The sequence below is a fragment of the Lynx rufus genome, unplaced genomic scaffold (genome assembly GCF_022079265.1).
Source record: "Lynx rufus isolate CCGP_SWC_20201006 ecotype Redwood Valley unplaced genomic scaffold, mLynRuf1.p SCAF_16, whole genome shotgun sequence".
In the NCBI taxonomy this organism is placed as follows: Eukaryota; Metazoa; Chordata; class Mammalia; order Carnivora; family Felidae; genus Lynx; species Lynx rufus.
This window is the reverse complement of record NW_025814830.1, coordinates 5,284,464-5,311,493: the sequence shown is the minus strand read 5'-3', so window position 1 is coordinate 5,311,493 and position 27,030 is coordinate 5,284,464. Positions and strand designations below refer to the sequence as shown.

At 52.5% G+C, this 27,030-nt stretch overlaps 1 protein-coding gene and 1 non-coding gene across 2 annotated transcripts; both read right to left on the bottom strand.

The window, feature by feature from the left end:
- Positions 1-2,161: 2,161 nt before the first annotated feature.
- ODAD1 (outer dynein arm docking complex subunit 1) lies at positions 2,162-26,570 on the bottom strand. Its single transcript, XM_047077711.1, is given in 15 exon segments — positions 2,162-2,955; positions 2,957-3,382; positions 3,471-3,546; positions 3,832-3,935; positions 4,044-4,213; positions 5,770-5,938; positions 6,060-6,142; positions 6,829-6,963; positions 7,069-7,256; positions 9,763-9,830; positions 13,082-13,195; positions 13,542-13,664; positions 24,847-25,036; positions 25,206-25,305; positions 26,481-26,570. Coding segments are annotated over 15 exon segments (2,472 nt in total). The 5' UTR covers positions 26,551-26,570; the 3' UTR covers positions 2,162-2,499.
- Positions 14,865-14,949, bottom strand: TRNAE-UUC (transfer RNA glutamic acid (anticodon UUC)). Its single transcript has one exon. It is a non-coding gene; the product is annotated as a tRNA-Glu (tRNA).
- Positions 26,571-27,030: the final 460 nt, after the last annotated feature.

Here is a 27,030-nt window from a genome sequence, read left to right as displayed (position 1 = left end):
TAAATACATACACAAATACATACATAAATCTTGCAGTGTAAATAAACAAATACAGTCTTGCAGTGAAAATACGCATCTATAGTTCAGTTGATAGAATTTCACGGGGAGAGAACACACAATTTGTCGCTCCAGGTAACCTGTACTGGAAAGGGTGTGCACAAAAGCTCAGAAGTGCAACTAAAGTGTTTTGCTCTTAAAATTGACCCTGCGATGCTGTGTGTGTGTGTGTGTGTGTGTGTGTGTGTGTGTGTGTGACAGTAACCTACGTGATTGCAGCATCACAGAGCAGCCACAAGTTCAGGAATGTCACCGGTGAAATACGCATCTGGTCATTCATGTTCCCGGGGCAAGGTCAAAGCCAACGTTGATTGGCACATTCTGTTCTGGGGGATTTTGTGTGTGTGTGCGGTTCTCAAGATTTTTAAGTGATCGCTACACCCAACATGGGGCTCGAACCCACAACCCTGCATGTTCCATTAACTGAGCCAACCAGGTGCCCCAACTGGCACATTTTGGACAATTACTGAAGCCAAGGCCACACTCCGATGTGCCCCAACGTTGCTCCCCAACTCCCCGCCCAAGGCATTTAGAGCTTCCACATAAAAAAAAAGTGGGAAACCACACCTTCTTTTCCAGCTCAAGACCCAGGTCCCAGATAACTCTTTGCAGCAAAAAGCTCCTGAAAACCTCTGTGATCAAGCAAAGGAGGAAACATGGGGTCTCCTGTATTAGGATTTATTTATTTACTTATTTACTTTTTTGCTGTCAAAATTTGAAGGCAACTTCCACTTTGTTCTAAGTTTATTTATTTTGAGGGGGGAGAGGGGCAGAGAGAGGGAGAGAGAGAATCCCAAGCAGGATCCTCACCGTCAATGCAGAGCCCATCGCAGGGCTCGGACCCACGAACCATGAGATCATGACCTGAGCCGAAATCCGAGAGTTGGGCACTCAACCAACTGAGCCCCCAGTGCCCCGAGTTGTTAAATATTTACCGACGGGTAGGCCTCACCAGGTTATAGGGCAGGATGTTGGAAGGGGAAGACTGGATTATCTGAACAAATGAGAAACTATGCCAATTTTAATCTTCAGTCTGGATTTAGATTAAATTTAGACAGGGCATTCAGCAGGATTTAACGGCCAGAAAGAGTGACCCGTGGTGTTCTAACCCTCTCCTTCCCAAACCACCTCCCCAACACCAGCAGGAAGGGAGACAGTCTGCTCGATCTCCGGGGCCATGCGGCAGGCATTAGGGCTGTCCACAAATATTCTTCTCTCTCTCTCTCCTTCCAGACACATGGACAGATTGCATTTCCCACCCTTCTTTGAAGTTCCACATCATCGGGGGCGCCTGGGTGGCTCCGTCGGTTAAGCGTCCGACTTCGGCTCAGGTCGTGATCTCACAGCTCGTGGGTTTGAGCCCCACATCGGGCTCTGTGCTGACAGCTCAGGGCCTGGAGCCCGCTTCCGATTCTGTGTCTCCCTCTCTCTCTAACCCTCACCCACTCGTGCTCGCTCTCTCTCTGTCTCTAACCCTGTCTCTCAAAACTTAACAAACACTAAGAAAAAAAAAAATCTTGAAGTCACACGTCATGACATGACCTACTTGGGTCAATAAATGCAAGTCCAGTGACACGGATCATATCCACACGGAAGCTGTAAGAACTTTGTCAGCCTAGGGGGCGCCTGGGTGGCTCAGTCATTTGGGCATCCGACTTCGGCTCAGGTCACGATCTCACGGTCCATGAGTTCGAGCCCCGCGTCAGGCTCTGTGCTGACAGCTCAGAGCCTGGAGCCTGGTTCAGATTCTGTGTCTCCCTCTCTCTCTGACCTTCCCCCATTCGTGCTCTGTCTCTGTCTCAAAAATGAATAAACATTAAAAAAAAAAAAGAACATTGTCAGCCTTACCACTTTCTCTGTTTCCCAGGGCCAAAGAATTAGCAGCGCTCCAGGCGGATGCTGTTCCACGGGCCTGGGTCACAAAGGTGACGCAGAGGAGAGCCCTTAGGGGACCCACATAAGACCAGGAACACCAGCAAGTAATAAGCCTTTCCAGTATAAGGCCACTGAGATCCTGGGGGGGTGTTCGTTACTGCGGCATAACCCAACCCATCCTGACTGATACATCCCAGTTCTCAGTAGAGCCTGAAATGTGGAGGTCTCAAAAATAAATAAATAGACAGATAGATTAAATAAATAAATAAATAAATAAATAAATAAGAATGAATGAATTGCAGGGAGTAGGGACAAAGGTCATACATTTCCCCCTGGGCCAGAGGTAAAGGGAACTGCCATGTGTCCAGCCTGGTTGCCCACATATACACCTGTAACTGGGCTGGGGTAGCAGTCAGGCTCTGACCTTTATTTTCTAGGGTCGCAGCTCATGCTGACCCTGACATCTTTCCTCCAAGTCTTCCCCTGCTGCCCAGTCCTGGGGTGGGGGGGGGGCAGTCCTGGGGGTTCCCGGGGGAGGGTGAGGAACGAGGAGCTGCAGAGATGGGGTCATGAGGCACAAGGAGAGCCCGGCAGGTAGAGACAGGAGAGGGAATTAGAAGTGGGGAAGCAGACACAGGACGGGGGAGGCGGGGCACCAGCAGTGATGGGGGCAGAGACGTGAACAGGAGACAGGAACACACACTGAATGGGAAGCCAAGACGACAGGAAATGGGGAGACAGGAAGGGAAATGGGGGGGCGGGGTTTGGAAAGAGAGAAAGGGACCAGGAGACATCGCTGAGCAGACGACAGCCAGCAGATGGACACAGGGACAACGGGAAGGGCAGGGGCAGACAGATGCGGAGCAAAGACTCACAGAGGGCCTGGAACCAGGAGGGTCGCGGGGAAATCTCAAGGCAGAGCGGGGCCCGCAGGGAGCCAAGGGCAAGGAGGGGGGCGGGGGGCGGGCCGCTAGTCTTTGCTGGTGCTGGTCCCGGGGCCTGCGCTTGACTCTGACCCGGTGCCCCTGCTCTCCGCACCCGCGGGGCTGTCCTGGCCTCCGCTGGACCTCAAGTCTCCGGTGGAGCCCAGGTAGCTACTAGAGCTGGGGGGTCTGAAGGTCACGCGGCCCCCAGTCGAGCCCCGGCTGGACACGGGCGCCCCCACGGCGCTGGCGGAACCGAAGGTCACGCGGCCCGTGCTGGAGCCGGGTTCTCCCAAGGCGACGCGGCCGACGTTGGTGCTCGTGGTGCGGTCTCCACCGGATGCCAGGACGCCACTAGCCCTCTGGCTCAGGATGGACCCGGGGACCCCGCTGGGGCTCTTGGCGGTCGTCAGGGGTGAGCCCGAGCTGACCCTCTGGACGCTGGGGAGGCTGGAGACGCTCAGGTTGCTGTTGACCTTCCTCAAGGCCTCGGCTAATTCCTTCTTTTGCTGCTCCTGCGCCTCGAGCTGTGTGGGGGGAGGGGGCGGCGAGTGAGGGCCCCCACAGGGGGCTGAGGACCTGCCCCGGGAGGGGGGACCTGCCGCCCATGCTCACCAACTGCGTCACTTGGCTGCGCAGCTCTTCCTTGCTCATCGGATAGTCTTTGGCCTCGAAGCCTGGGAGGTCGTCCCTAAAGTGGGGCGCCGGGGGCGGGAGGCAGGGAGGACACTCAGCCGCACAGGAGGCCAAGGGCTCCCCGTTGCGCTACCCGGAGACCTTGCTCCGGCCAGCCCGAGCGCCCTTGGCCCTTTCTGGTCTCCCCAGGGCCAGCTCCGTCCTCAGCAGCACCCTACTCCTTCTCGAGGCGATCACTCCCACCTTCTACTCCGCCCCAGAGCTGCACCCACCCTCCGGGATCCTGGAGCCCCCCCAAAAGCCTCCATCCCACCGTCGCCTCTGCGCCCGGAGGCCTCACGGATTGTCAGGGAGCTGCGGCGGGGCCAGCTTCTTTGGAAGGTCCTCGGGGCTCTGGCCCAGAACCAGGAGGGCAGCGTTAGCCAAGCTGGAGGGGGTGGGGGTCTGGAGGGTGGATAAGGCAGTGGTCGGCTCACCCCCAAGGCCCTGGCCTCCAAGCTTCCGGTTCCCTGTCCCCCCCCCAACCCCCCGCCCACACAGTACCCCCCACACCTCCACCCGGACGTCTACGTAGGCCTGCACCGTCAAGAGATCAACCAGCCGCTTCTCGATGAGGCCCAGGAAGAGGCTGATGTCCCGGTCTCTCATGTGGGTCTTGACCCCCAGGAGGTCCTTGATGATGGTGTTGTCACACTGGGCCCTGGTGAAGAGCTGCTGGATGTCTGAGGTCGGAGGGGACAGGCCGTCACGGATGCGACGCCCTGCCTCTCCCTGCCCTCCGGTCTCCGCTGCTCCGGGGCGACGGAGATGCCAAGCCAGGCTCCGGGATGGAAAGCCACTTGCCCGAGCTCAGAGGGCACGAGAGCGACACTGTGGGCCTGGCCACCCGGCTCCCGAGGAACCACAGGGGTTCAAAAAGTGACGGGGGGGGGTCAAGGGGAAAGCGGACAAAGTCACTACCTGCTGAAAGACTTCTTCACGCAGCTCAGGAACACCCAACTGCCATCCCGCCCAGTGACACCCCCACCTCAGGAGCTCCCCCAGAGAGGTACTCACAGGGGTGCTCCCCTGGGGGGGGGTGCTCCCCTGGGAGATCCACCACTGAGGCTGTTTCCTGTGTTTTTTAAATATTGGGCCACCCCCCCCCCCCCACGCTGCTGCCCGGACTGCGTTAACCACTGCCCCTGGCGGGCCCGCTGGCCACTGTCGCGACCCGTGCTCATCTGTCACGGTTGGCCCCCACGTGGCCCGCTTGCATCTAGTTATTGTTCGGCTGTGACTGGTTATTGTTAGTGACGTCAGGCGGCACCCGTGACCTTGACACAAATCTCGCATGGCACACCTCACCTCACTGCGTCTCTACCGCTTGTCCCCGTGGTCCCGGGGGTCCCTCCCTGAACGTCCCCCCCGCGCTGCTCACTCTGAATTTCAGGGGCATCTCCAAACCCACTCCTTCTCCCACATTCCCTGTCTCATAGAGGGGTCTTACCCCCACCAGGCCAGGCCCCGTGTGCTGGGAGCACCTACCCCTCCCAGCTCTGCAGTTAAATACTCACCCCTCAAACTCAGCCTCCAGCATTTCTGCTCCCAGGAAGCCATGGGTCACCGCCCACCCCCCTTCACAGAGCAGGTGTCAGCCGGCTGTAGGCCCCTGCACCATTTTTTTTTTTTAACAAGGGACCCCGCCTTTTGGTCCTCAGCTGGGCCTCGCACGTTACGGTCCCCACATTCCAAGCGGGGCCGAGGCTCCCACCCCGTCTGAGGGTCCGTCCTTCACCCTAGCTATTCTGAAGGCTGCGGAACACCCAGCACCCAGGCTGGTCTCCTCTCCACCCCTGCCCCCCCTCCACCCCACCCCTGCCTCCTCACCTAGCACAGGGCAGCAGTCATGGTCACCACAGAGAAAAGGAGGATCTGCCGGTAACCGATCTCCTACTGTGACCACAGGTGGCCCCCCTGCTTGCTCAGAGGCACCAGGGCCACCTTCTGTCCCTTCCCTACGGTCACCCTATCCAATTCTCGTGACAACCCAGGAATCCACGCGCTGCCCATTCCAGTTTCCAGAGGGTCTCAGGCCCAGGAAACCGCACCCAAATGACGGCGCTGGCTTCAAACCCGGGGCAGCCTGACTCTTGGGCCCCGCACCCCGGAAGGATGGAAGGATGGATGAGTGGATGGGGGGTACCGGGTGGGCAGACGGGCCCATCTCCAGGCGGCCAGCCCGGGGCCGGCCACGCATCGCGTCCTCCCAGGTGAAGGAGCTGGGGCCGGCGCTCACCGGCCTTGAGCTTCTCCAGCTGCCCCCGAAGGTCCTGGAAGCGGGCCTCCACCTGGTCGGCCTCCGCGCGCACCTCGTCGGTTCGCTGCTGCAGGGCCCTTCGCTGCTGCTCTCTTTGCTCGCGAAGGTTATCCTCGCTCCGGCGAGTGCTCGCCAAGGTCTCCTGCAACTGCGGGGCGCGAGCGCGCGGCCGGAGGTATTGGGGGCGGGGGCGGGTGGGGGGAGCGTCGCGCGCGCGGAGGCGGCGGAGGGGAGGGGAGAAGGGAGTGGGGAAGGGGGGCCTCCCTCACCTCCTTGATCTCCTCCTGCAGGCGCTCCAGTTCCGAGTTCTGCTCGTTGATGAAGGTGAACTCCGCGAAGTTGCGCCCCTCCCCTGGCGAGAGGCGGGAGAGGCGGATCCAGGGGGCCGGAGGCGGAGGGACCCGCGCGGGACAGGGAAAGAGACGGGGAGGACGGCCACGCAGAGACAAACACGCAGAGACCAAGGGAGGCAGAGACGGAGGGGCACAGAGGCAGGCAGAGCAAGTCGGAGTAAGAGAGACGGCGGCCAAGTCCAGAGAGAGACCCAGAGATACCGAGAAACGCAGAGCAAGAGAGAAGTGAGGCAGAGAAAGCAGCGGGGGGGGGGGGGGGGGGGGGAGAGAGAGAGCGCGCGCGCGCTAGAGACCAGGCCCCGGGGGACTACAGCAACAAGCACCAGAGGGAGACTCCCAGAGGTCGAGGGCAGATCTGGAGAGTGGCCGGCAGGCCCTCGAAGAGGGGGCGGGGGGGGGGGGGGACTGGGACACAGACACGCCTAGAAACAAACACCAAAAGGAAATAAAGACACCCCGAGGGGACTGAGCGTTCCAGGCCCCAGGGGGACCAGCGCAGAAGGAAGGGACCGGGGAGGGAGAGAGACGGGGGCGCACGGAGCCCGGCGAGTAGCGCGTCCCTGACGCCTCGCGTCTGCATCGCAGGTGCAGAAGCCCCCGGGGCCCAAGCGGAGGCCCCCCGATGTGGGTGACCGAGCCCATCCCGCGCCTGGACGCCCCCCCACCGCCGCGGCCCCGTACTCACTCTCCAGGTACCTCTCCACCAGCACGTCCGGGTCGCTCTCCCCAGTCAGCTGGGACAGTTTGTTCATGGCATCTTCGCAGTGCAGCACCAGCTTCTCCTGGGACGTCTTCCGGAGGCCTTCGGCCACCTCCCGGGCTGCGGGAGTTGGGGCAGTGAGGTCGGCGGAGGGGCCGGGAGCCCCTGAGCCCCGTCCGCCTCCTCCCCCCCCCACCCCACCCCGGCCGGCGGCCCGGGTCTCACCCCGCTTCTCGCGCTTCTCCACGACGGCGGGGTCCAGCTGCCGCTCGTCGTTCTTGAGCTTGAGGAAGCGGTGGAACTGGTCGAGGTGCGCTATGTGCCGATGCAGGGTCTGCAGCTCCGTCTCGTTCTGGGCCACCTCCTTATCCGCCCTCTCCTGCAGCAGGCCCAGCTTGGTCTTTGCCTCCTCCCTGGGGGGGATGGGGGGGGGGGCGAGCCCAGGGGTCAGGGAGGACGGCGCAGCCTGGGGTCCCAGGGATGGGGCAGAATCAGGTGGCAGTCCCCACCCCCCCCCCCCAGGTCACAAAAAGGCAGAACACTTTCTAGGATCCTGCAAGGGAGTCAGGTGACGGGGGTGGAACCAGGGCGGGGACGGGGCCACATAAGGGACTGATGGCCTCGCCCACGAGGGGGCCGTGCTGCGGAGAACACACGGGGTCCTGGGGTGGGGGGGCTGTGCATTATTGTGTGAGCCGTGGGACAGGAGGCCACAGTTAGAGATTCTGCTCCCGCCCCGGGAGGGTTAGACCCCAGGCGTTAAGGCAATCGGCCGAGTCCGGGGGTCATGTGATTGGAAATAGCGGCCGGGACCATTCGGGGCCTCATGTTGGACACACAGATGACATCAGCCGCGTGTCAGGATACCGGGGACGCTCTGGAAGCCTCGGTCACTGAGCTTTTCAGCTTTTACACATAGTGCAGCAGAAATTCCTAGGGCCCCACGCGTCACAGGGTCAAAGATCACCCGGTCGTTATGTTGGGAGAACAGCAGGCCCATCTCCGCAGGTCCCTGCCCTCCGGCCATTCTCCTTCCCACCTTCTCACCCGTGCCAACTTTGGTTGCCTCCAGCCCCAGCCCCAGCACCAGCTTCTATTTCTTTTTTTTTTTTTTTTTTAGTTTATTTATCTATTTTGAGGGAGCGAGCTCCTGCGCACAAGTGAGGGAGGGGCAGAGAGAGAGAATCCTAAGTAGGCTCCCTGCCGACAGAGCCGGATGCGGGGCTCGAACTCATGAGATCGCGACCTGAGCGGAAGTCAAGAGTCTGATGCGAAACCGACCGAGCCACGCAGGCGCCCTCACCAGCTTCGTGTTCTTTTCAAATTCCTTCAAGGCCTTCTCAAGTCAGCCCTCCTCGGTGGGAGGCCTCACCCCACCCTGCCACCAGCCCCTAGTGACACCTCCATCTCCAGGTGCTGGTGGCAGCCCTTCTCGGGGATTGGGACTCGTGGCGCTTTCCGTGCCTTGGGTTCCATGCCAACTGAGGGGCGGGGAAGAGGGATCCCGACTTCCCGACCTTTCTACAACAGCATCCCCGTGAGGTAGCCGCCATGATGACGGGTCCTGTCACCGCGGAGGAAGCAGGCTCAGAGGGCGGATGTGACCGGCCCCGGGTCATCCAGCAAGGAAGCGATGGACCCGCTGGCAGGTCTGACGGGAAGCGTCAATACGATGAGACCACCCTGTCCCAGTACCCAGCTAGCCTGCCCTCGGCCATCTGCCGGAGGAGTGTCATCGGAGGCCCCAAGCAAGGAAGAAATCTCAGCAACCATTAAGGTCGATCTGGGCTATAATTGATGTCCTGAGGAATCATGTGCCATGAGTAAGCAGGCGTCATGAGGGACAAACAATATTCCTACCTGAAGAGAAGGCAGGAAACTGGGCGCCTGGGTGACTCAGTCGGTCAAGCGTCCGACTCTCGGTTTCGGTTCAGGTCATGATCTCACGGTTTACAAGATCGAGCCCCACCTTGGGCTCTGTGCTGACAACTCAAAGCCTGGAACCTGCTTTGCTCTCTCTCTGCTCCTCCCCTGCTCATGCTCTGTCTCTCACTCTCTCTCTCTCTCCAAATATATAAATAACATTTAAAAAAAATTTTTTTAACGTTTATTTATTTTTGAGGGAGAGAGAGCATGAGCAGGGGAGAGGCAGAGAGGGAGAGGGAGACACAGAATCCGAAGCAGGCTCCGGGCTCTGAGCTGTCGGCACAGAGCCTGAGGCGGGGCTCGAACCCACAAATGGCAAGATCATGACCTGAGCCGAAATCGGACGGAGCTACCCGGCCGCCCCTATATAAATAAAACAAAACAGAATAGAGTGTAAACAATTAAAATAAAATAAAATAAAATAAAATAAAATAAAATAAAATAAAATAAAATAAAGAAAGTAGGAAACCATTCGGAGCAAGAGAAGGGGTCCAAGCTCATAAAGAAGCAAGGCTGGGGCAGGGGCCAGCACGGGAGCCCCCAGACAGAGGCCAAAATGTACAACGGCGGGGACTTCTGGACTCCACACAACGTGACTCCATCTGAAGGGGGCCTGAGAGGATCTCCTACCTTTCAGCGTAACAATCTAATGATCTAATTACTCTCATGCCGCGACGCTTCCCAGGTGGCTGTCCCCGGGGCCACCCGCGCCAGGGCAAGCAGCGTCTGGGTTCACTCTCCCCACACCCCGTGTGCAACAATGCCATTCACAGACTGGGGCCAAAGAGGTTCCTCCACACCCCCGAGTGGGACCTCGCCCCGAGGGACTGGGAGATCACCGGAAGGAGAGAAAGGGGGCACCTTATTTAAAAAAAAAAAAAAAAAAGGTTGCGACAGTCTATTTCTGGAGTTCCGACCCGCCTGCCACAGCCTACCGCAAAGCGCGTGCTGCATGAGCGCGGCCCCCACGCGGGAGCCAAAGCGGGGTCCTACCTGACGGTGTAGGCGGCCGCAGAAGAGACCATTAGGGCGCTGACCGTGCGTCGCAGGGCGCTGATTTCCTGACAGAGGACGAGACAGAACCGATGTCTTTCTTACGGCCTCCTCACTGTAGGGCCTTCTTTTAGGCCCGGCGCCCCCACCCCCACCCCACCCCGCAATAAGCAGGCAGGACTCGCGGGCCTCCCACATGCGTGGACCTTCCTCGTTGGCGGCCGCTGGGCTGGCCTGCTGGCTCAGAGGGCTTCTCGCCGTGAAACCCTCACCCCAGAACATTGCTAAGAACACCCACCCAAGTTGGGTTGAGAAATGTGCGTGAATTTCCTAACTGTGACCACACCCATCCACTTTCTAGTTGCAAAGAAATGTCTTGGCGGTTATTATGGGTACAAAGGGTCCTTTCAGGAGAGAGAAGGGAGGAAATATATATATATATTAATATATATATAATATTATATATTAATTATATATTATTATATATTATATATTAATTATATATTATTGTATATTATATATTAATTATATATTATTATATATTAATATATTATTATATATTAATGCATATTAATTATATATAAATATATATAATATATTTACCCACGGATATATATATTAATATATATATTAATTATATATAATATATATATATATTTACCCACGGATATAATGTGTATTATTTGAATGCAATTAGAAATGATGTTTCTCTGGGGTACCTTTTGGAAGACTTTTGGTTTGGGAACCTCTGTTAATGGTTTCTATGTTCATCAAGAATATCGAATCAACAGTGATGGGAGGAAGGGGGAGAAGTAAAACAGAATACAAAACAGAAACAAATGAACCGAACTGTACTTTAAACAGGTTTTGGGGGAGCGCCTGGGGGGCCGAGTCTGTTAAGCGTCGGACTTGGGCTCAGCTCATGAGCTCATGGTTCGTGGGTTCCAGCCCCGCGTCGGGCTCCGTGCCGACAGCTTGGAGCCCGAACGTGGAAGGAGCAGAGAGAGAGAGAGAGCATCTTATTAAGCAGGCTCAGCACAGAGCCCGATGTGGGGTTCAGTCCCACAAACCGGGACATCATGACCTGAGCCAAAATCAAGAGTCAGATGCTCAGTCTATTGAGACCCCAGGCGTCCCGAACCCAGCACTTTAAACAAAGAACATAAGCACACAGAACCCCCACCAAAACCAGGAATTAATTCAAGTGCCTTCTGAATACGATAATTCTGGATAGAGAGACAGATCCCTGGACCCTCAGAGGGCAAAACGAACGAGTCGGGCTCTGTGCTGACAGCTCAGGGCCTGGAGCCTGCTTCGGATTCTGTTGTCTCCTTCTCTCTCTGCCCCTCCCCCCCTTGTACTCTCTCTCTCTCAAAAATAAACATCGGGGCGCCTGGGTGGCTCAGTCAGTTAAGCATCCGACTTGGGCTCAGGTCATGATCTCACAGTTCATGGGTTTGAGCCCCACGTCGGGCTCTGTGCTCCCTCTCTCTCAAAAATAAACATTAAAAAAATTTTTTTTAATAAATAAATACACATTTTCTAAAAATTTAAAAGGGGCACCTGGGTGGCTCAGTCGGTTAAGTGCCTTCAGCTCAGGTCATAATCTCACGGTTTGTGAGTTCAAGCCCCGCGCTGGGCTCTGTGCTTTCCTTCCAGAGCCTGTTTCGGGTCCTCCGTCCCCCTCTCTCTGCCCCTCCCCCCTCTTCAGTGCGCTCTCTCCCTCTCTCTCTTAGAAAAAAATTTTTTTAATTAAAAAGCAACAACAAAGTATATGTGTGTGTTCCCTCATTCTCTCCAGAAAAAGGGCCTCAAAGCAATATTGCCCCGGGGTCACTGAGGCCCCTCTGGCAGTGGCTGTCTCATCATTTCTCAACACCTCCTCCTTTCCAGAAGGGACCAAGACTCCCGGGAGTAGCGTCGCGGCTAACTCCGGGGTGGGGGCGGAACGAGTGCAAATTATCTGGACTATTTTCCTGTGCCAGAAGTAAGGAAATGTTAAAACAAACAACAAAAACAAAAACGATGGGGCCCATCAAAAGGACACAGAGGCCGGCTTAAGGTCTCCCACTGGCCAAACCCGGGACAATTTGAACATCCTAATGAACGATGATGTAAGAATACTCGAAAGCTTCCTGATAACACACAAAATATACAGCGGAGAACGCGAGGCCCTTCCTTGAGTGAAATGCTAACTAATAAATGCGGGAGAGATGACGGAGGTCGAGAAAGGGGTCACCATTCGGCAGCCGTTGTGACAGTAATAACCATTCCGGTAAGAATCATTCATGGATGCCAAAACCACCAAGTGAAAAATGTGTCGGGGACCAAGATATTGACCAAGTCTCCAAGAATCTCTACTTACTCATCACAAAGGGAGACGTCCGTGGGAGGAATCTGGTGAACCAAGGGATCAAAGGCGACATCGCTAGTTAAGGGACCGACGTGCCTCCTACCCAGTGCGTACCAAGGACACAGCATCGCTTCTCTGGTGTTCCGCCAAAAATGCGCAAGGTGCATCTCATCGTGAAGAAAGATCGGACAAACCCACACGGAGGAGACTTGGCTCCAAAATGTCAAAGTCATGAAGACAAAGAAGGGCCCAGGGATGGTTCCAGATGAACAGAGCCAGGACAACCAAATGCGACGTGGGGCCCTGGCTTGGAGCCTAGAGCCGGAAAATCAAATCGGCTACAAAGAGCATCACTGGGACCATCAGAGAACTTTCAATAGGGACTGCTTAGGATTGTAATAACTTTGAAGTCCCTGACTTGGAAAACTGCCCTGTGTTTTGGTAAGAAAATGGTCTCATTCTCGGGAAATTCACATGGAAGTTCTTAGGGGCATAATGTCTGCCCTGCGCTCTCCCAAGTCCAGCAACTGTGATTATTTTCAGTAAAAAATAATAATAATAATTAGAACATGTGTGTGTGTGAATGTGGCAAATTATCAATCTTGGGGAAGGCTAGAGTTCTTTGCACTATTTTGTTCAGGGAAGGGAAGGTGGAGGAGAAAGAGAAGGTTCCTCGAGGGCCATCGAAGATTACAGAAATACCCATAGAACGGAAATGGTCTTGCTCGCTCATTGACTGCCCCGGCTGAGAATATTCAAAATGACATCCCTGGCTTCTGCAATTCGAAACGAGGCTGCTTTCTTTGTGAGAGGCGTCCTGGAACAGTTTCGAGGTCCCCATGTCCTCTGGACTGATGTCAACCTATGTCTCCAGTGGATTCCGTACTTGAGGCCGGAGTGCTGGAGTCGAATCCTCTCCCTACCCCAGCTGGGCCAAGGGCTCCTTGGCCCTTCGAGGCCACTGACCTTCTGCAGCTTACGATCCATGTTCAGATAGCGGTTCCTCTCAACGCGCAGGAGATCCAACTCTTCCCGCAGGGCCGCATTCCGCACCAGCTGGATGTCAAAGCGACAGGTGACCTGGGGGGGGGGTGGGTACAAAAGTCTGTCTGAGGCCCCGCCTGCCTCCCTCTTCCACACTCGGCCAAGGTTGGGCGCTTGTCACGTGCGGGGGCCCATTCCCTATTTGGGGACCCTGAGAGCATTGCCCAGCTCCCCTAAGGACCCAGGCATCAGTCTCCTTTCCTTGGGGACACTCCATCCCTCAGGATGCCCCCTGATCCTTCTCAGGGAGCCCAGCATTTCAGGCCTGTCCCCCTCCAGGCATCTGGTCTACCATTTCTGGAACTTGACCCCATGCTCAGTTCCCCCCGCCCCCCAACCCCCAGAGCTCAGGTCTGGAGAGAGCCAAGAGGCTGGCCCTCACCCTGTCCAACTGGTCTTCTAGGATCTTGATCCTTCGCCGGATCTTGACCTTCTGATCCAGGACGAGTCCCGGGGCCTTGATATCCTTACTGTGGTTAAAGATCCGGGTCTCCCACTCCTGGATCTGGAGGAGAGGGGGTGGTAGTAACTGTTGGATGGCTGAATGTGGGAGTGACTGAGACACCAAGAGAGGTGAGCGGCCGAGTGTGGCTGCCATCTGCCACCCTTGTGGCCCCAGCCATCTGTTCTATCCTTCTTCTGCTGGTGGGTCCCACTTTCCATGTGGTTCTAGCTTCCAAACACAACGAGCCGCCCTACCAGCCACGTGACCCAGGTTCCTACGGTCCATGTGACCGTCCTAGGGATGGGCACGTGAGCCAAGCTGAACCAGCCTGAATCCCTTCCTGGTATTTTGGGGGCACGTGCATGCGGTAGATGGATGGGGCTCTAGAACTTCCGCTGTCCAAGTCCCCAGCACACGGAGGGTCCTGGGAGGATGAGGCCACTAGACAAAGTGGAGACGAGAGACTGAGAGAATGATGAGAATGAGCCCTGATGCCGTGAGAGTCCCCTGGGTGTAGCTATGCGTGAAACCTTTGCCAACCTGTCCTCATTTCCCTATTCATCTTTACTCATTTGGGGCATGCCGTCTCCCCAATAAAATGGGAAGCTCCATGAGGGCAGAATGCTGTCTTTTTGGGCGTGTGCCTAACACAGTAGGTTCTCACTAAAACGTGCAGATCAGACGAATAAATGGAATTGCTTTAAGGCTGCGTTTCCTAATTCGGGTTAGATTGGGTCCCGCCCCCCCAAATTCCTATGTTTAAGTGCTAATCCCCGGGACCTCAGGACGTGACCTGATTTGGAGACAGGCTCTTTACAGAGATAATCAAGTCAAGATGAGGTCATGAGGGTGGGCCCCGATCCAGTATGACTGGTGTCGTTATGCAAAGGGGAAATTTGGACCTAGAAGGTGCACAGAGGGAAAACGCCACCCTCCAACACTTCCATCTTGGGCCCCCAACCTACAAAACATGGGACAATAAATTCCTGTCATTTAAACCACCCAAAGTTTGTGGTTCTTTGTTACCGCGCCCCCTAGAAAACGAACTCATGCACCCAGGCACCCCCGAGCACTGCAACAAGTTCAAAGGGGCAAGCAACCATGGGGATATTTTCAGGGTTTTTTTTTTTTTAGTTAAAAAAAAATTTTTTTTTACGTTTTTATTCATTTTTAAGAGACAGAGTGCAAGCAGGGAAGGGACAGAGAGAGAGGGAGGCACAGACTCTGAAGCAGGCTCCAGGCTCCGAGCTGTCAGCACAGAGCCCGACGTGGGGCTCGAACCCACGAACTGTGAGATCATGACCTGAGCGAAAGTCAGACGCCCAACCAACTGAGCCACCCAGGCGCCCTGATATTTTCAGTTTTGAGGGAGGCACGCTGACACTGGTCAGACACCGCATGAACTACAAGCTCAAGGTAGTTCACAGGTTCAACATAAGACGGTGCTATGTTCCTTTTGATGAGTCACGTCTTTGTGAAACTGAGTTTCAAACATCCACGGGGGTGGGGGGGGGCACTTCCCGGGTAGCTCAGCTGGTTAAGTGGCCAACTCTTCATTTCGATTCAGGTGGTGGTCTCATGGTTCAGGAGATCAAGCCCCACGTCGGGGGGCTACCAAAAGCCCAGAGCCTGCTTGGGATTCTCTCTCTCCCTCTCTCTCTCTGTCCCTGCCCCTCTTGTGCACAAAAATAAATGAATAAACATTTTTAAATAAATCAAATATCCAGAAATGTTACCAGTGGGACGGACCTCTATTTCTTATTATTTCTTCCAATTGCCATGCATCTATAATTATCCCAGTCAAGGGGCGCCTGGGTGGCGCAGTCGGTTAAGCGTCCGACTTCAGCCAGGTCACGATCTCGCGGTCCGTGAGTTCGAGCCCCGCGTCGGGCTCTGGGCTGATGGCTCGGAGCCTGGAGCCTGTTTCCGATTCTGTGTCTCCCTGTCTCTCTGCCCCTCCCCCGTTCATGCTCTGTCTCTCTCTGTCCCAAAAATAAATAAACGTTGAAAAAAAAATTAAAAAAAAAATTATCCCAGTCAAATTTTCAATGAAAGAAAGAAGGAAGGAAGGAAGGAAGGAAGGAAGGAAGGAAGGAAGGAGAAAGAAAGAAAGAAAGAAAGAAAGAAAGAAAGAAAGAAAGAAAAGAAAAGCCAAGTACTGCACAGAAGTCAGCACAGAGCAAGAGTGGTGAGTCCAATCTGACTCCAAGACCCAAAGGCACAAACATCCCACAGGTAAGTAATTGTGGTTTTTAAGAATGAAACACAGGGGACACCTGGGTGGCTCAGTCGGTTAAGCGTCCGACTTTGGCTCAGGTCAGGATCTCACAGTTTGCAGGTTCGAGCCCTGAATCAGGCTGTCTCTGCTGTCAGCTCAGAGCCTGGAGCCTGCTTCGGATTCTGTGTCTCCCTCTCTCTGTGCCCCTCCGCCCACTCATGCTCTGTCTCTCAAAAAGTGCATAAACATTTAAAAAAAAGAATGAAATACAACTTTGTTTTCTACTTGTGGATTCTCAAATGGTCTCTAGGTTGTTAGGATGAAAACACTGGTTTGTTTAAAAATCTTTTGAATGTTTATTTTTGAGAGAGAGAGACCGTGAGTGGGAGGGGGGCAGAGAGAGAGGGAGACACAGAATCCGAAGCAGGCTCCAGGTGCCGAGCTGTCAGCACAGAGCCCGACTCGTGGCTCGAACTCAGGAGCCCTGAGATCATGACCTGAGCCAAAGTCAGATGCTTAGCCTACTGAACCACCCAGATGCCCCTAGTAAGGGACAGTCTTTTTTTCATTATTATTGAATGTTTTTATTTGTGTGTGTGTGTGTGTATGTGTGTATGAAAGAGAGAGAGAGAGAGAGAGAAGGGGAGGGGTAGAGAGAGAGAGAGAGAGAGAGAGAGAGAGAGATGATCCAAAGCGGGCTCTGAGCTGTCAGCACAGAGCCCGATGCGGGGATCGAACCCCACGACCTGTGAGATCATGACCTGAGCCGAAGTCAGACACTCAACGGACTGAGCCACCCAGGCGCCCCAAGGGGACAGTCTTAGATGGCATAACCTAATGGAGGAAGTGACATCCCCTCAGGCTGTATTTTCTTGGCCAGAAGCAAGTCACAGGTTCTGCCCCCAACTGAAGGGGAGGGCGTTGCACAAGCATGTGACTCCCTGGTCATCTTAGGATGCCTTCACCGCAGCCAAGTCGAGAGTACAGGTTTCCCCATCATCTGAAAGTACACCGTTCCTATGAGACCCTTCATAAGCCAACACAGCAGAAAGTGAAGAAGGAAATACCAGTAACTTGTACAGGAAAAAGCGTATAGCATTCCGAGACCCCAAAAATAACCTCTTAGGCTTTTCTGATACCTTAGGACACACCTTGCTAACAGATGCACAAAATAAACCAAGATAAAACATAGACGCCGACAGACCGAGTTCACACCTCTGGCATGCTGCGTGTGGTCCCCAGGAAGGAGCTTGGGGGCCACAAATGCTGAATGCTATTTTTTCTTTTTTGCCTTTTTTTTTTTTCTGGTAAAAGTTCAAGTCCTCCTCAGTCATCTTTCACTTAGTGAAAACAGGTACTAACACAGGTCTTCTGAAAAAGCAAAGCGGTATAACGCGCAATTTTCAAACAGCAGGGGATACCTGTATTTGTTAGGAAAATCAGCCAATGCTATAAATCAGGGTGTTTTGCCTCCCTACCTGCTGGTTTCACGGCACACCGCTGACTGTTGGAGGTTAGGGGTTCTAAAAATGTTACTCAGAAATTAAGGGTTCTGGGCACAAGGAAAGCTTAGGACCCACTCGCTTCAGAAATTCCTCCCAAGATTAGAAAACACACTCCTCAAATTTTGCTTTTCACATTTGGGTCTCTAATAACACTAGAATTTATGTTTGTTTTATTTTAGAGAGAGAGCATGAGTGGGGGAGATGGGGAGAGAGAGAGAGAGAGAGAGAGAGAGAGAGAGAAAGCAGGTTCCATGCTCAGCACGGAGTCTGATGCAAGGCTTGATCCCACAACCCTGGGATCATGACCTGAGCGGAAATCAAGAGTGAGATGCTCAACCAACTGAGCCGCCCAAGTGCCCCAGAACTTATGTTTTTATACGGTGTGAGGTAGGAAACTTTTCTGACAGCTTTATCGAAGTATAAATAACATACAATAAAACTACACCATTTAAAGTATACAATTTGATAAGACTGGCGTAATCAAGATTAGTGAACATATCTCCCCCAAAAGTTTCCTTGTGTCCCTTTGTCATTTTTCTGTGCATTTGCTTCCTACGGTCCCCTCCCCCTGGCAGTCACCCATGTGTTTTCTGTCACTAAGGAGTTTTGTAAAGGAAATCATAGGGGTGCCTGGCTGGCCCAGTCGGTAGACTCTTGATGTTGTAAGTTCGAGCCCCACGTTGGGTGTAGAAATTACTTAAAAATCAATCAGTCAGTCAATCAATGGACTCGCATAGTGTACACTCTTTGTGAGGGGGAGGGGTCTGGCTTCTTTCACTCAGAGCAGTTATTCTGAAATTCATCCACCTTGTTGGGTATATCAATAGCCCATTCCTTTTTATTGGTGAGTAGCTTTCCATTGTATGGATGTACCACAATTTCCTTATCCATTCACCTTCTGGTGGACATTTGAATGGTTTCCATCTTGAATTTTACAGATAAAGCTGTTACGAAGACTCGCGTGCAAGTCTTTGTACCAACGAACATATGCCTCGTTTTCTCTTGGGTAAATGCTTAGGGGGTAGAATGTCTGATTCGTATGGTTAGGGTACATTTAGTTTTTTAGGAACTGCCAAAGTGGTTTCCAAAGTGGTGGTGCCATTTACATTCCGCCCAGCAGGCTGTGTGAGTTCCAGTTCCTCCACATCCTCATCAACACTTGGTATAGTCTTTTTAATTTTAGCCATTCTAAAATGGCGTGTAGAAGTTTCTCGTGACTTTAATTTGCATTCCTTTAATGACTAACACCACTGAGCCTCTTCCACGTACTTTTTATCATCTTATATGTTTTCTCGTGAAGTGTCTGTTCGAGTCTTTCACCAGTTTTTCCTAATTGGATCCACTGTTTTCTTACTGAGAGTTCTTGATAAAGTCTAGATACGAGTTCTTTATCAGCTGCACACGTGACAAATATTCTCTCCCCTTGTAGGGCTTAGCTTGTCATTCTCTTAACAATAACTTTTGAAGGGAAGTTTTCAAATTTTATGGAGTCCGGTTTGTCAATATGTCCTTTTATGGATCATGCTTTTGGTGATGTAGCTGAGAAATCTTTGCCTAAGCTTAAAAAAAAAAAAAGGAGAAAGAAAGAAAGAAAGAAAGAAAGAAAGAAAGAAAGAAAGAAAGAAAGAAATCTTTGCCTAAGCCAAGCTCACAAAGCTCTTCTCCTGTTTCCTTCTAAAAGTTTTATAGTTTCAAAAAAAAATTTTTAATGTTTATTTTTGAGAGAGACACACACACCCACAGAGTGTGAGCAGGGGAGGGACAGAGAGAGGGAGACACAGAATCCGAAGCAGGCTCCAGGCTCTGAGCTGTCAGCACAGAGCCTGATGCGGGGCTCGAACCCACGAACCATGAGATCATGACCTGAGCTGAAGTTGGATGCTTAACTGACTAAGCCACCCAGGTGCCCCTAAAAGTTCTATAATTTTAGATTTTACATTTAGGTCTACGATGGCTAGCATCTTTTTTTGTTTGTTTTCTTAAAAAAAAATGTCACTATGGGGCCACTTGGGTGGGTTAGTTGGTTAAGCATCCAACTCTTGGTTTTGGCTCAGGTCATGATTTCACGGTTCATGAATTCAAGCCCTACATCGGGCTCTGAGCGGACAGTGTGGAGCCTGCTTGGGATTCTCTCTCTCTCCCTATCTCTCTCTCTGCCTCTCTCTGTCTCTGTCTCAAAAATAAATAAACTTTTTTTTTTAAAGTCACTGTGCACAGAAAAGGGCATAGATGATGTACGTACAATTCATTATACGTATTTTTAAATTTTTTTCAACGTTTTTTATTTATTTTTGGGACAGAGAGAGACAGAGCATGAACAGGGGAGGGGCAGAGAGAGAGGGAGACACAGAATCGGAAACAGGCTCCAGGCTCCGAGCCATCAGCCCAGAGCCCGACGCGGGGCTCGAACTCACGGACCGCAAGATCGTGACCTGGCTGAAGTCGGACGCTTAACCCACTGCGCCACCCAGGCACCCCTCATTATACGTATTTTTAACTGAACATCCTTGAACCACCTGCCAGGTCGAGAACCAGAATGCTGACAGCAATGCAGATCCTCCCCCCCCTCATCACTCCCCCCTTCCTCTCCACAGACGTGCCACTGCCCTTCCTCTGTCAGTTCCTATTACTGCTGGAACAAAGTACCACACACGGACTGGCTTAAAACACCACGACCTTTTTTCTTACAGTTCTGAAGGTCAGAAGTCCGAAATCAATTTCACTGGTTTCAGAAAATCAAGGTGTCAGCCAGGCTGAATTCCTTCTGGAAGCTCCGGGGGAGAATTCCGGTTTAATCTAGGGTAATCTCCCCAACTCAAAATCCTCAATCACATCCGCAGTCTCTTCTGCCATGTAAAGTAAGATACTCACAGGTTCCCAGGATTAGGAGGTGGACATCTTACAGGGATCACTCTTCTGTTTACCATACTTCCTTAAGTGAAATTCATGTTTTTACTTTATGGTTTTATCACCCATGTACGTACCCCTAAACAAAAGTTGCATTTGGCCTGATTTTGAATTTTATGTGAATGAAATCGTGCTACCTGTGTGGGTTTTTTTTTTCCCTCTGTTTTAAGTGTATTTATTTTGAAAGAGAGAGTGCGAGTGGGGGAGGGGAAGCGAGTGAGGGAGAGAGAGAATCCCAAGCAGGCTCTGAACTGACAGTGCGGGGCTCAATCCCATGAACTGGGAGATCATGACCTGAGCTGAAACCAAGAGTCGGTCGCTTAGCCAACGGAACCACCCAGGCGCCCCACTCTCTGTATGTTTTTTGTCTTGCTTCCTGCAAATGTGTGTTAGACTCACCCTTGTGGCTGTAATTGTGATTCACTCATTTTTCATTGCTGTATACTATTTCATTATGTGACTATTCCACAATTTATTTGTTCACTCACATACTGATGGACCTTTGGGTTATTTCCAGTTTGGAGCTGGCCAATACGTGATCATGCTTCTTTCAACATCTCTTTACATGAATCCTGGTTCCAGGGCACATGCTCAGAAGTGCACTTGCTGGGTGGGAAGAAGAGTTAACAATAGGTCTAAACCTGTTTTCCCTTAGAAGGTGAGTTTGGCTTACCTTCTTCTGACACTGTTTTCATGGAAACATACCGGGTTAAGGTAACTATGGAATGCCAGCTCTGTTCCCAGGCAACGGTGTTTATTATAAAAACGACCTGATTGGTGAACTACACTGGACTAAAAGGACTTCGAGTGGGCTCATAGATCCCAAGAGCCTACATGACCAGGACTGAGCAGACATCTGGCTTCTCTGTGGAGTTTTTCTTATCACTGAGTGGGGGGGGTTAGACTTAGGCTTTGTCTTCATGAGCTGTTACAGAGATGACTCCTCTTGTGTGTGATGCCTCCCTCTGCCAAGGTGGGCATCACCCACCCGCTTGCGTGGGATCACCCAGCTGGAGGTGCTGAGAAGCAGCCCCTGGATGCTCAAGGAAGATGTGTTTGATGCCGTCGTGAGAAGATGCAGGTGTTTCCTGTTCCCTATCCTCCTGCGAGACTGCTTCCGGTGATCATGCCGAGTGGGTGTGATCCTGAAACCCAGGGTAGGTCTATCTTTAAAGGTAATAGGTAATGGGGGGAAAGACTTTTCAGAATACGTGTGACAATTTATGTCCCCACCCACGGTTCATTAGGAGTTCCCACTTGCTCCTTTACTCCCCAACACTTGGTATTTTCGGACACTGAGTTTGGAAAATTTGGCGAGTGATTAATGGAACCTCATTGCGATTTCCATTTGCCTTTCTCTGATTACTAATGAGTGGTGAGTCATTCCTACATTTATTGGGACATCTGAATCTCTCGTTTTGTGATATGTCAGCCCAAATCCTTTGGCTATTTTTTTTTTAATTGGGCTGACTCTTCAATGATTTGTAGTTGTTCTTTATATGTTCTTGATAATAGTCCTTTGTCAGCTATATGCGTTGCAAATAACTTTCCATTCCACGACCTTCTTTGCACACTCTATGTTTCTTTCAACAAAAGTTATTAGCTTTAAAGTCACCGGAAGTAACAGTCTTTTTCTTTAGAAGTAGAGATTTCTATAACTAATTTAAGAAATCCTTCCCTACCTTCACATGGTTAGATCTGATCCGTCTGGAATTAGTTATGGGGGTTGGAGGAGAGATAAGGGTCTCTCTTTCATCTTACAGTATGAACATCCAGTTTTCACAGCACCGTTATCAAAGCCCTCTTTTCCCGTGTCCCGAAGTTGTGCATCAGATGTCCACATGTGCATTGGTCTCTTACAGGGCTCTCTCCTCTGTCCCATTGATCCATTTGATTAGCCCTCCATCAATTACAAGAATTTTATACTAGATCTTGAGAAGTGAGAAAGCACATCCTTTCGCATTGTTCTTCTTCTTTTAAGTCAGTCTATGTCATCTCGTCCGTTGACTGCCATAGAAACCTTAGAATCTGCTTGTCAATTTCGTCCATTGAAAAAAGACTTTCCGTGCTTTGGTTGGGATTACATTGAAACTATAAATTATTTTGGAGACCTGGCATTTTAGGGCACTAACTCTTCCAATCCATTGATAGATCTCTATATTTATTAAGCTGTTCTTTCATATCCCTCAATAAAATTTTACAATTTACTCCATAGAGGTCTGGCACACTTTTGTTAGATTTCTTCTCAGGTACTTCTGTGGCTTATTATAAGTGCGTGTTTTCTTCTCTTATTTTATCATAGTTGCTGCTAATACAGGGAAATATTAACTTGGAACATTAATTCTGTATCCAGCCACATTGTTAACATACCTTGTTAATTACAAAAACAGTTAGTGTTAGAGTCTTCTGGATATTCTCTGTACACAAATACATCATCTACAAACAATGACAATTTCATTTTTTCCTCTCCAATGTTGTGTTTTTTTTTTCTTGGCCCCACTGCACCAGATAGAACCTCCAGTACAATCTTTTTTTTTTTTTTAATTTTTTTTCAACGTTTTTATTTATTTTGGGGACAGAGCATGAACGGGGGAGGGGCAGAGAGAGAGGGAGACACAGAATCGGAAACAAGCTCCAGGCTCCGAGCCATCAGCCCAGAGCCTGACGCGGGGCTCGAACTCACGGACCGTGAGATCGTGACCTGGCTGAAGTCGGACGCTTAACCGACTACGCCACCCAGGCGCCCCTCCAGTACAATCTTAAATGGAAGTGGTGCTAGGTGACATCCTTATATTGTTACTGATCTCAAAGATAATTTTTTTTCATGTTTTGCTATCAAATATGATATTTTCTATAGATGTTTTATAGTTGTCCTTTGCCAACTCAGGAAATTTCCTTTTATTCCTTGTCACCTTCTAAGAGTTTTCTAGCATGGATGGATGCTGAATTTTATCAGCTTTTTTTTTTTTAATGTTTATTTACTTTTGAGAGGGGGGGGGCACAGAAAGAGAGAGACACGGAATCTGAAGCAGGCTGAGCCGTCAGCACAGAGCCCGACGTGGGGCTCGAACTCACGAATTGCAAGATCATGACCTGAGCTGAAGTCAGATGCTTCACAAACTGAGCCATCCAGGTGTCCCTACTTTTTTTTTTATTTCTACACAGACCGGTGAGCGCTATAAACTAGTGCCAAGTCCAAGGGCTGTCTGTCATCAGTCTCTGATGTGACAGGCTCAGAAAATGAGAGAATTTAAGCAAGCATCAGAAACTGTGTTTTGAGGCTATTCTGAGTGCAAGTGTCAAGGCAAAAGCCTTATACAAGTAGCCGTCGGTAGTAGATTGGAAGTTTTAAAAGTCAGTCCATGGGGCGCCTGGGTGGCGCAGTCGGTTAAGCGTCCGACTTCAGCTCAGGTCACGATCTCAGGGTCCATGAGTTCGAGCCCCGCGTCGGGCTCTGGGCTGATGGCTCGGAGCCTGGAGCCTGCTTTCGATTCTGTGTCTCCCTCTCTCTCTGCCCCTCCCCCGTTCATGCTCTGTCTCTCTCTGTCCCAAAAATAAATAAAAAAACATTGAAAAAAATTAAAAAAAAAATAAAAATTCTTAAATTTTTTTTAAAAGTCCAGGGGCACCTGGGTGGCTCAGTAGGTTGAGTGTCCGACTTCAGATCACGATCTCACGGTTCATGAGTTCAAGCCCAGCGTCAGGCTCTGTGCGGACAGCTCAGAGCCTGGAGCCCGCTTCGGATTCTGTGTCTCCCTCTCTCACTGCCCCTCCCCTACTCACACTCTGTCTCTTCAGAAGAAAGGCTGCCCGCTGATACCCTGAATTTAGCCCAGGGAGACCCATTTTGGCCTTCTGTCCTCCAGCACTGTAAGATAACTAATTTGTATTACTTTAACCCACCAAGTCTGTAGTAATCCGTTACAGCACAAATAGGAAAGTAATACACACCACCGAGATAAGCAACCTTCAAACTCCTGATTGTGATCCAATCGTGTGCAAGAAATCATTTGGTCTAGGGAAGCAACTGTTTCTTTTTAATGAAGAATAGAACAGAAAATAGCAGAATGAATCCCACCTGGGGAAGAAAAAAAAATAAAACAACTATTCCCTGGTGAAAACTTTTGTTTCCCAAATACGTGTGTGTTTACATCCACAGGCGTGTGAACTGCCTCAGGAGTGACGGTCACAGAAACCTGGAAGAACCCTGCCCTAGAAAAGTCACGCTGTGTCCCAGGTCAAGGTCTTGGGCAGGTGGGATTAGAGACCCAGGTCGACACGGCTGGGTTACCAACGTCCCCTTTTTGCAGATGCAAAAACTAGGGCCCAGAGAGGTCGGAGAGCTGCCCGTGGTCACACAGCTCTGACGCGGCAGGGCCAGGACTCTACTGCAGGTTTTGCTGACGTCAGGAGGTGAGACTTTCTGTCCCCTTTAACCGCACCAGCTCCGTTTTGGGGTGTGTGGGGCTGTGCTAAGCACAAAACACCTGCATTCCTATTGGAGTCTGAATATAACTCTCCCACGCGCATGATTTCAAATGGGCCCATTTTCACACCAGGAAGCCAAGGCTCAGAGCAGTTCCGATCCACAGAGGCTGGTGTCCGAACCCACCTGCTTGTCCAGGGCTCTGGTCTGCTCCTGTAGCTCCTTGACCTCGGCCTGCACCCGGACCCGACACTTCAGCAGATGACCCGTGTTCTCCAGCCTCTCGCTGTCCCGCAGCCGCTTGACCTGGCTCTGGGCCACGCGGATCTGCACCTGAAGTTTATCCCGCACCCCCTCCAGGCGCTGGATCTCCTCACTGCCCAGGCCGGGAGGTGGAGAGCAAGCCAGCGAGGGGCAGAGTCTCAGAATCACTAACGGCCAGACACCCGGCCTGCCCCTTCCCCTCTGGGACCCAGGAGGCGGGCCCCCAACCCCTTTAAGAGCCCCCTCGCTCCCCAAGCTCCGGGTCCAGGCACGGGGCTCACAGTTGCTTGCTGATGCGCTGGTGGACTTCCTTGCTGTAAGCCCGCCTCTCTCCCTCCATCACTTTGCACTGCCGTCGCAGTCGGCTCAGCTCCCAATCCGCTGAGGGCAGGACCAGCCAACTGGGCTCAGTAGAGATCCCGGCCCCAGCCCCTCCCTCTCCAGGGCCTGGGAACTCCGGCTCCCACAAACTGCAGCCGGAAGGCCCACCCAGTCCCCAACACCCCTCTAGCCCTGCACCTCAGTTCCTGTATCCCTCACGCCTACCTCACCCCCTTGGTACTCCCGGACCCCAAGCTGACCTCCGGGGGATTTTTCCCCCAAACGCACGTCTACTCCCGGTTTGGGCACACTTCCGCCTCCCCACTAGAGGGCGCTCCCGGAAGGCCTCACGGTCCTCAGGCGCCGGCCACAGAGGATCTGGAACTTGCGGCCAAGATCTGGGGACCGCAGTCTTGTTCCCCCTCGCCCCTTCAGCCCCCGTAGCCCAGCAGTCCTCAGTCCTGTCCTCTGGCCTCCTCACTCGCAGCCCATCCTCCAAGCTCAGGTCTCATCTTGTCCTGCCGGGACCATCACCCCAGCCTCCTCCCCAGCCTCCGGGCCTCCCTTCACAATCCCGGAAGGTCTTTCTACACCCAGAACGGAGTTCCAGGGCCTGAGGACAAAGCCGCAGGTCCTGGGCCCGGGGTTCAAGGCCCCCTATGACCTGAGCCTAACCACCTCTCCAGTCTGGGCCACCAGCTAGCTCCCCACCTCCCAAGGCCCAGTGGTTCTCAACCAGTGATTCTGCGCGCAAGGACAGTTGGCAATGTCTGGAGACACTTTTGATTGTCAGGATGTGGGGACGGGGTGGGACAGGCTGCTCCTGGCATGTAACGGATAGAGGTCAGGGATGTCCTACAACGCCCAGGACAGCCGCCATGACTAAAGAATGATCTGACTCCAAGCGTCAACTGTGTGGAGGCTTAGAAACCCTGTTCTAGGCACATGTTCCCTCTGCTGAAACGCTCATCCCTTCCTTCTCCCATCGGTAACTCCTGGGAGGAGTTCCAAGCCCCACACAAACTTCTCCTCCTGCAGGAAGCCCTCCAGGCTTGGCCTATCCATCTGCCCTGCTCCACCTCCATTCCCACGCATGTGTGTTCCCCGCTAGAGGACTCTCCTGGAAGGCCTCCCCGCTTCCCCCCACCCCCCACCCCGTGTCCCGCAGCACGGTACCTAGAACTTGGGACAACTGAGGAATGAGTGGGAAAAAAAGCCAAGAGCGTCTGAATTACCCATTCCTTCCAGGAAGGCCTCGGTTCCATCCTCGGAGCGGGTGCTCCCTGCAGAGAGTCCCAAAGGCATCTTGGCCAAAGGTGGGGGGGGGGGCTCCTGTAGGGGTGACCCAGGAACCCCTTCAGACAGAGAGCAGGAGGGCGCCGGAAGGAGGGTGGGGACGGACCGCGAGGCAATCGGAAGGTGACCCCGGAACCAACTCTGGCCTCTCTTTGAGTCTCAATGCCTCCAATGAGTTGTAGGGGAGCACCTCTCAGGCCTCTCCCCACATCCCTCCCGACCTCCCACCTCTCATATTCTCTGTCTCGTGTTTCCACTCTGACTCTGGCACGGGGGCAGGTCCCCTGGGCTCTCGGTATCTCTGAGGCGTGGCTATTTGGGAGAAGGAGACACGGAGGAGAAGGAAACCCCGGCCGGCTGTCGGGAGCGAGCCCTGTCCCTACCTGCTGGAGTGCCTGACCTGTCCTTGGTTCTCCAAGCTCACTGTTGTGGCCTGGTTACTGGGGAGATAAAGGGCCAATGAGGCCTGAGGACCGCGGCGGGGGTGGG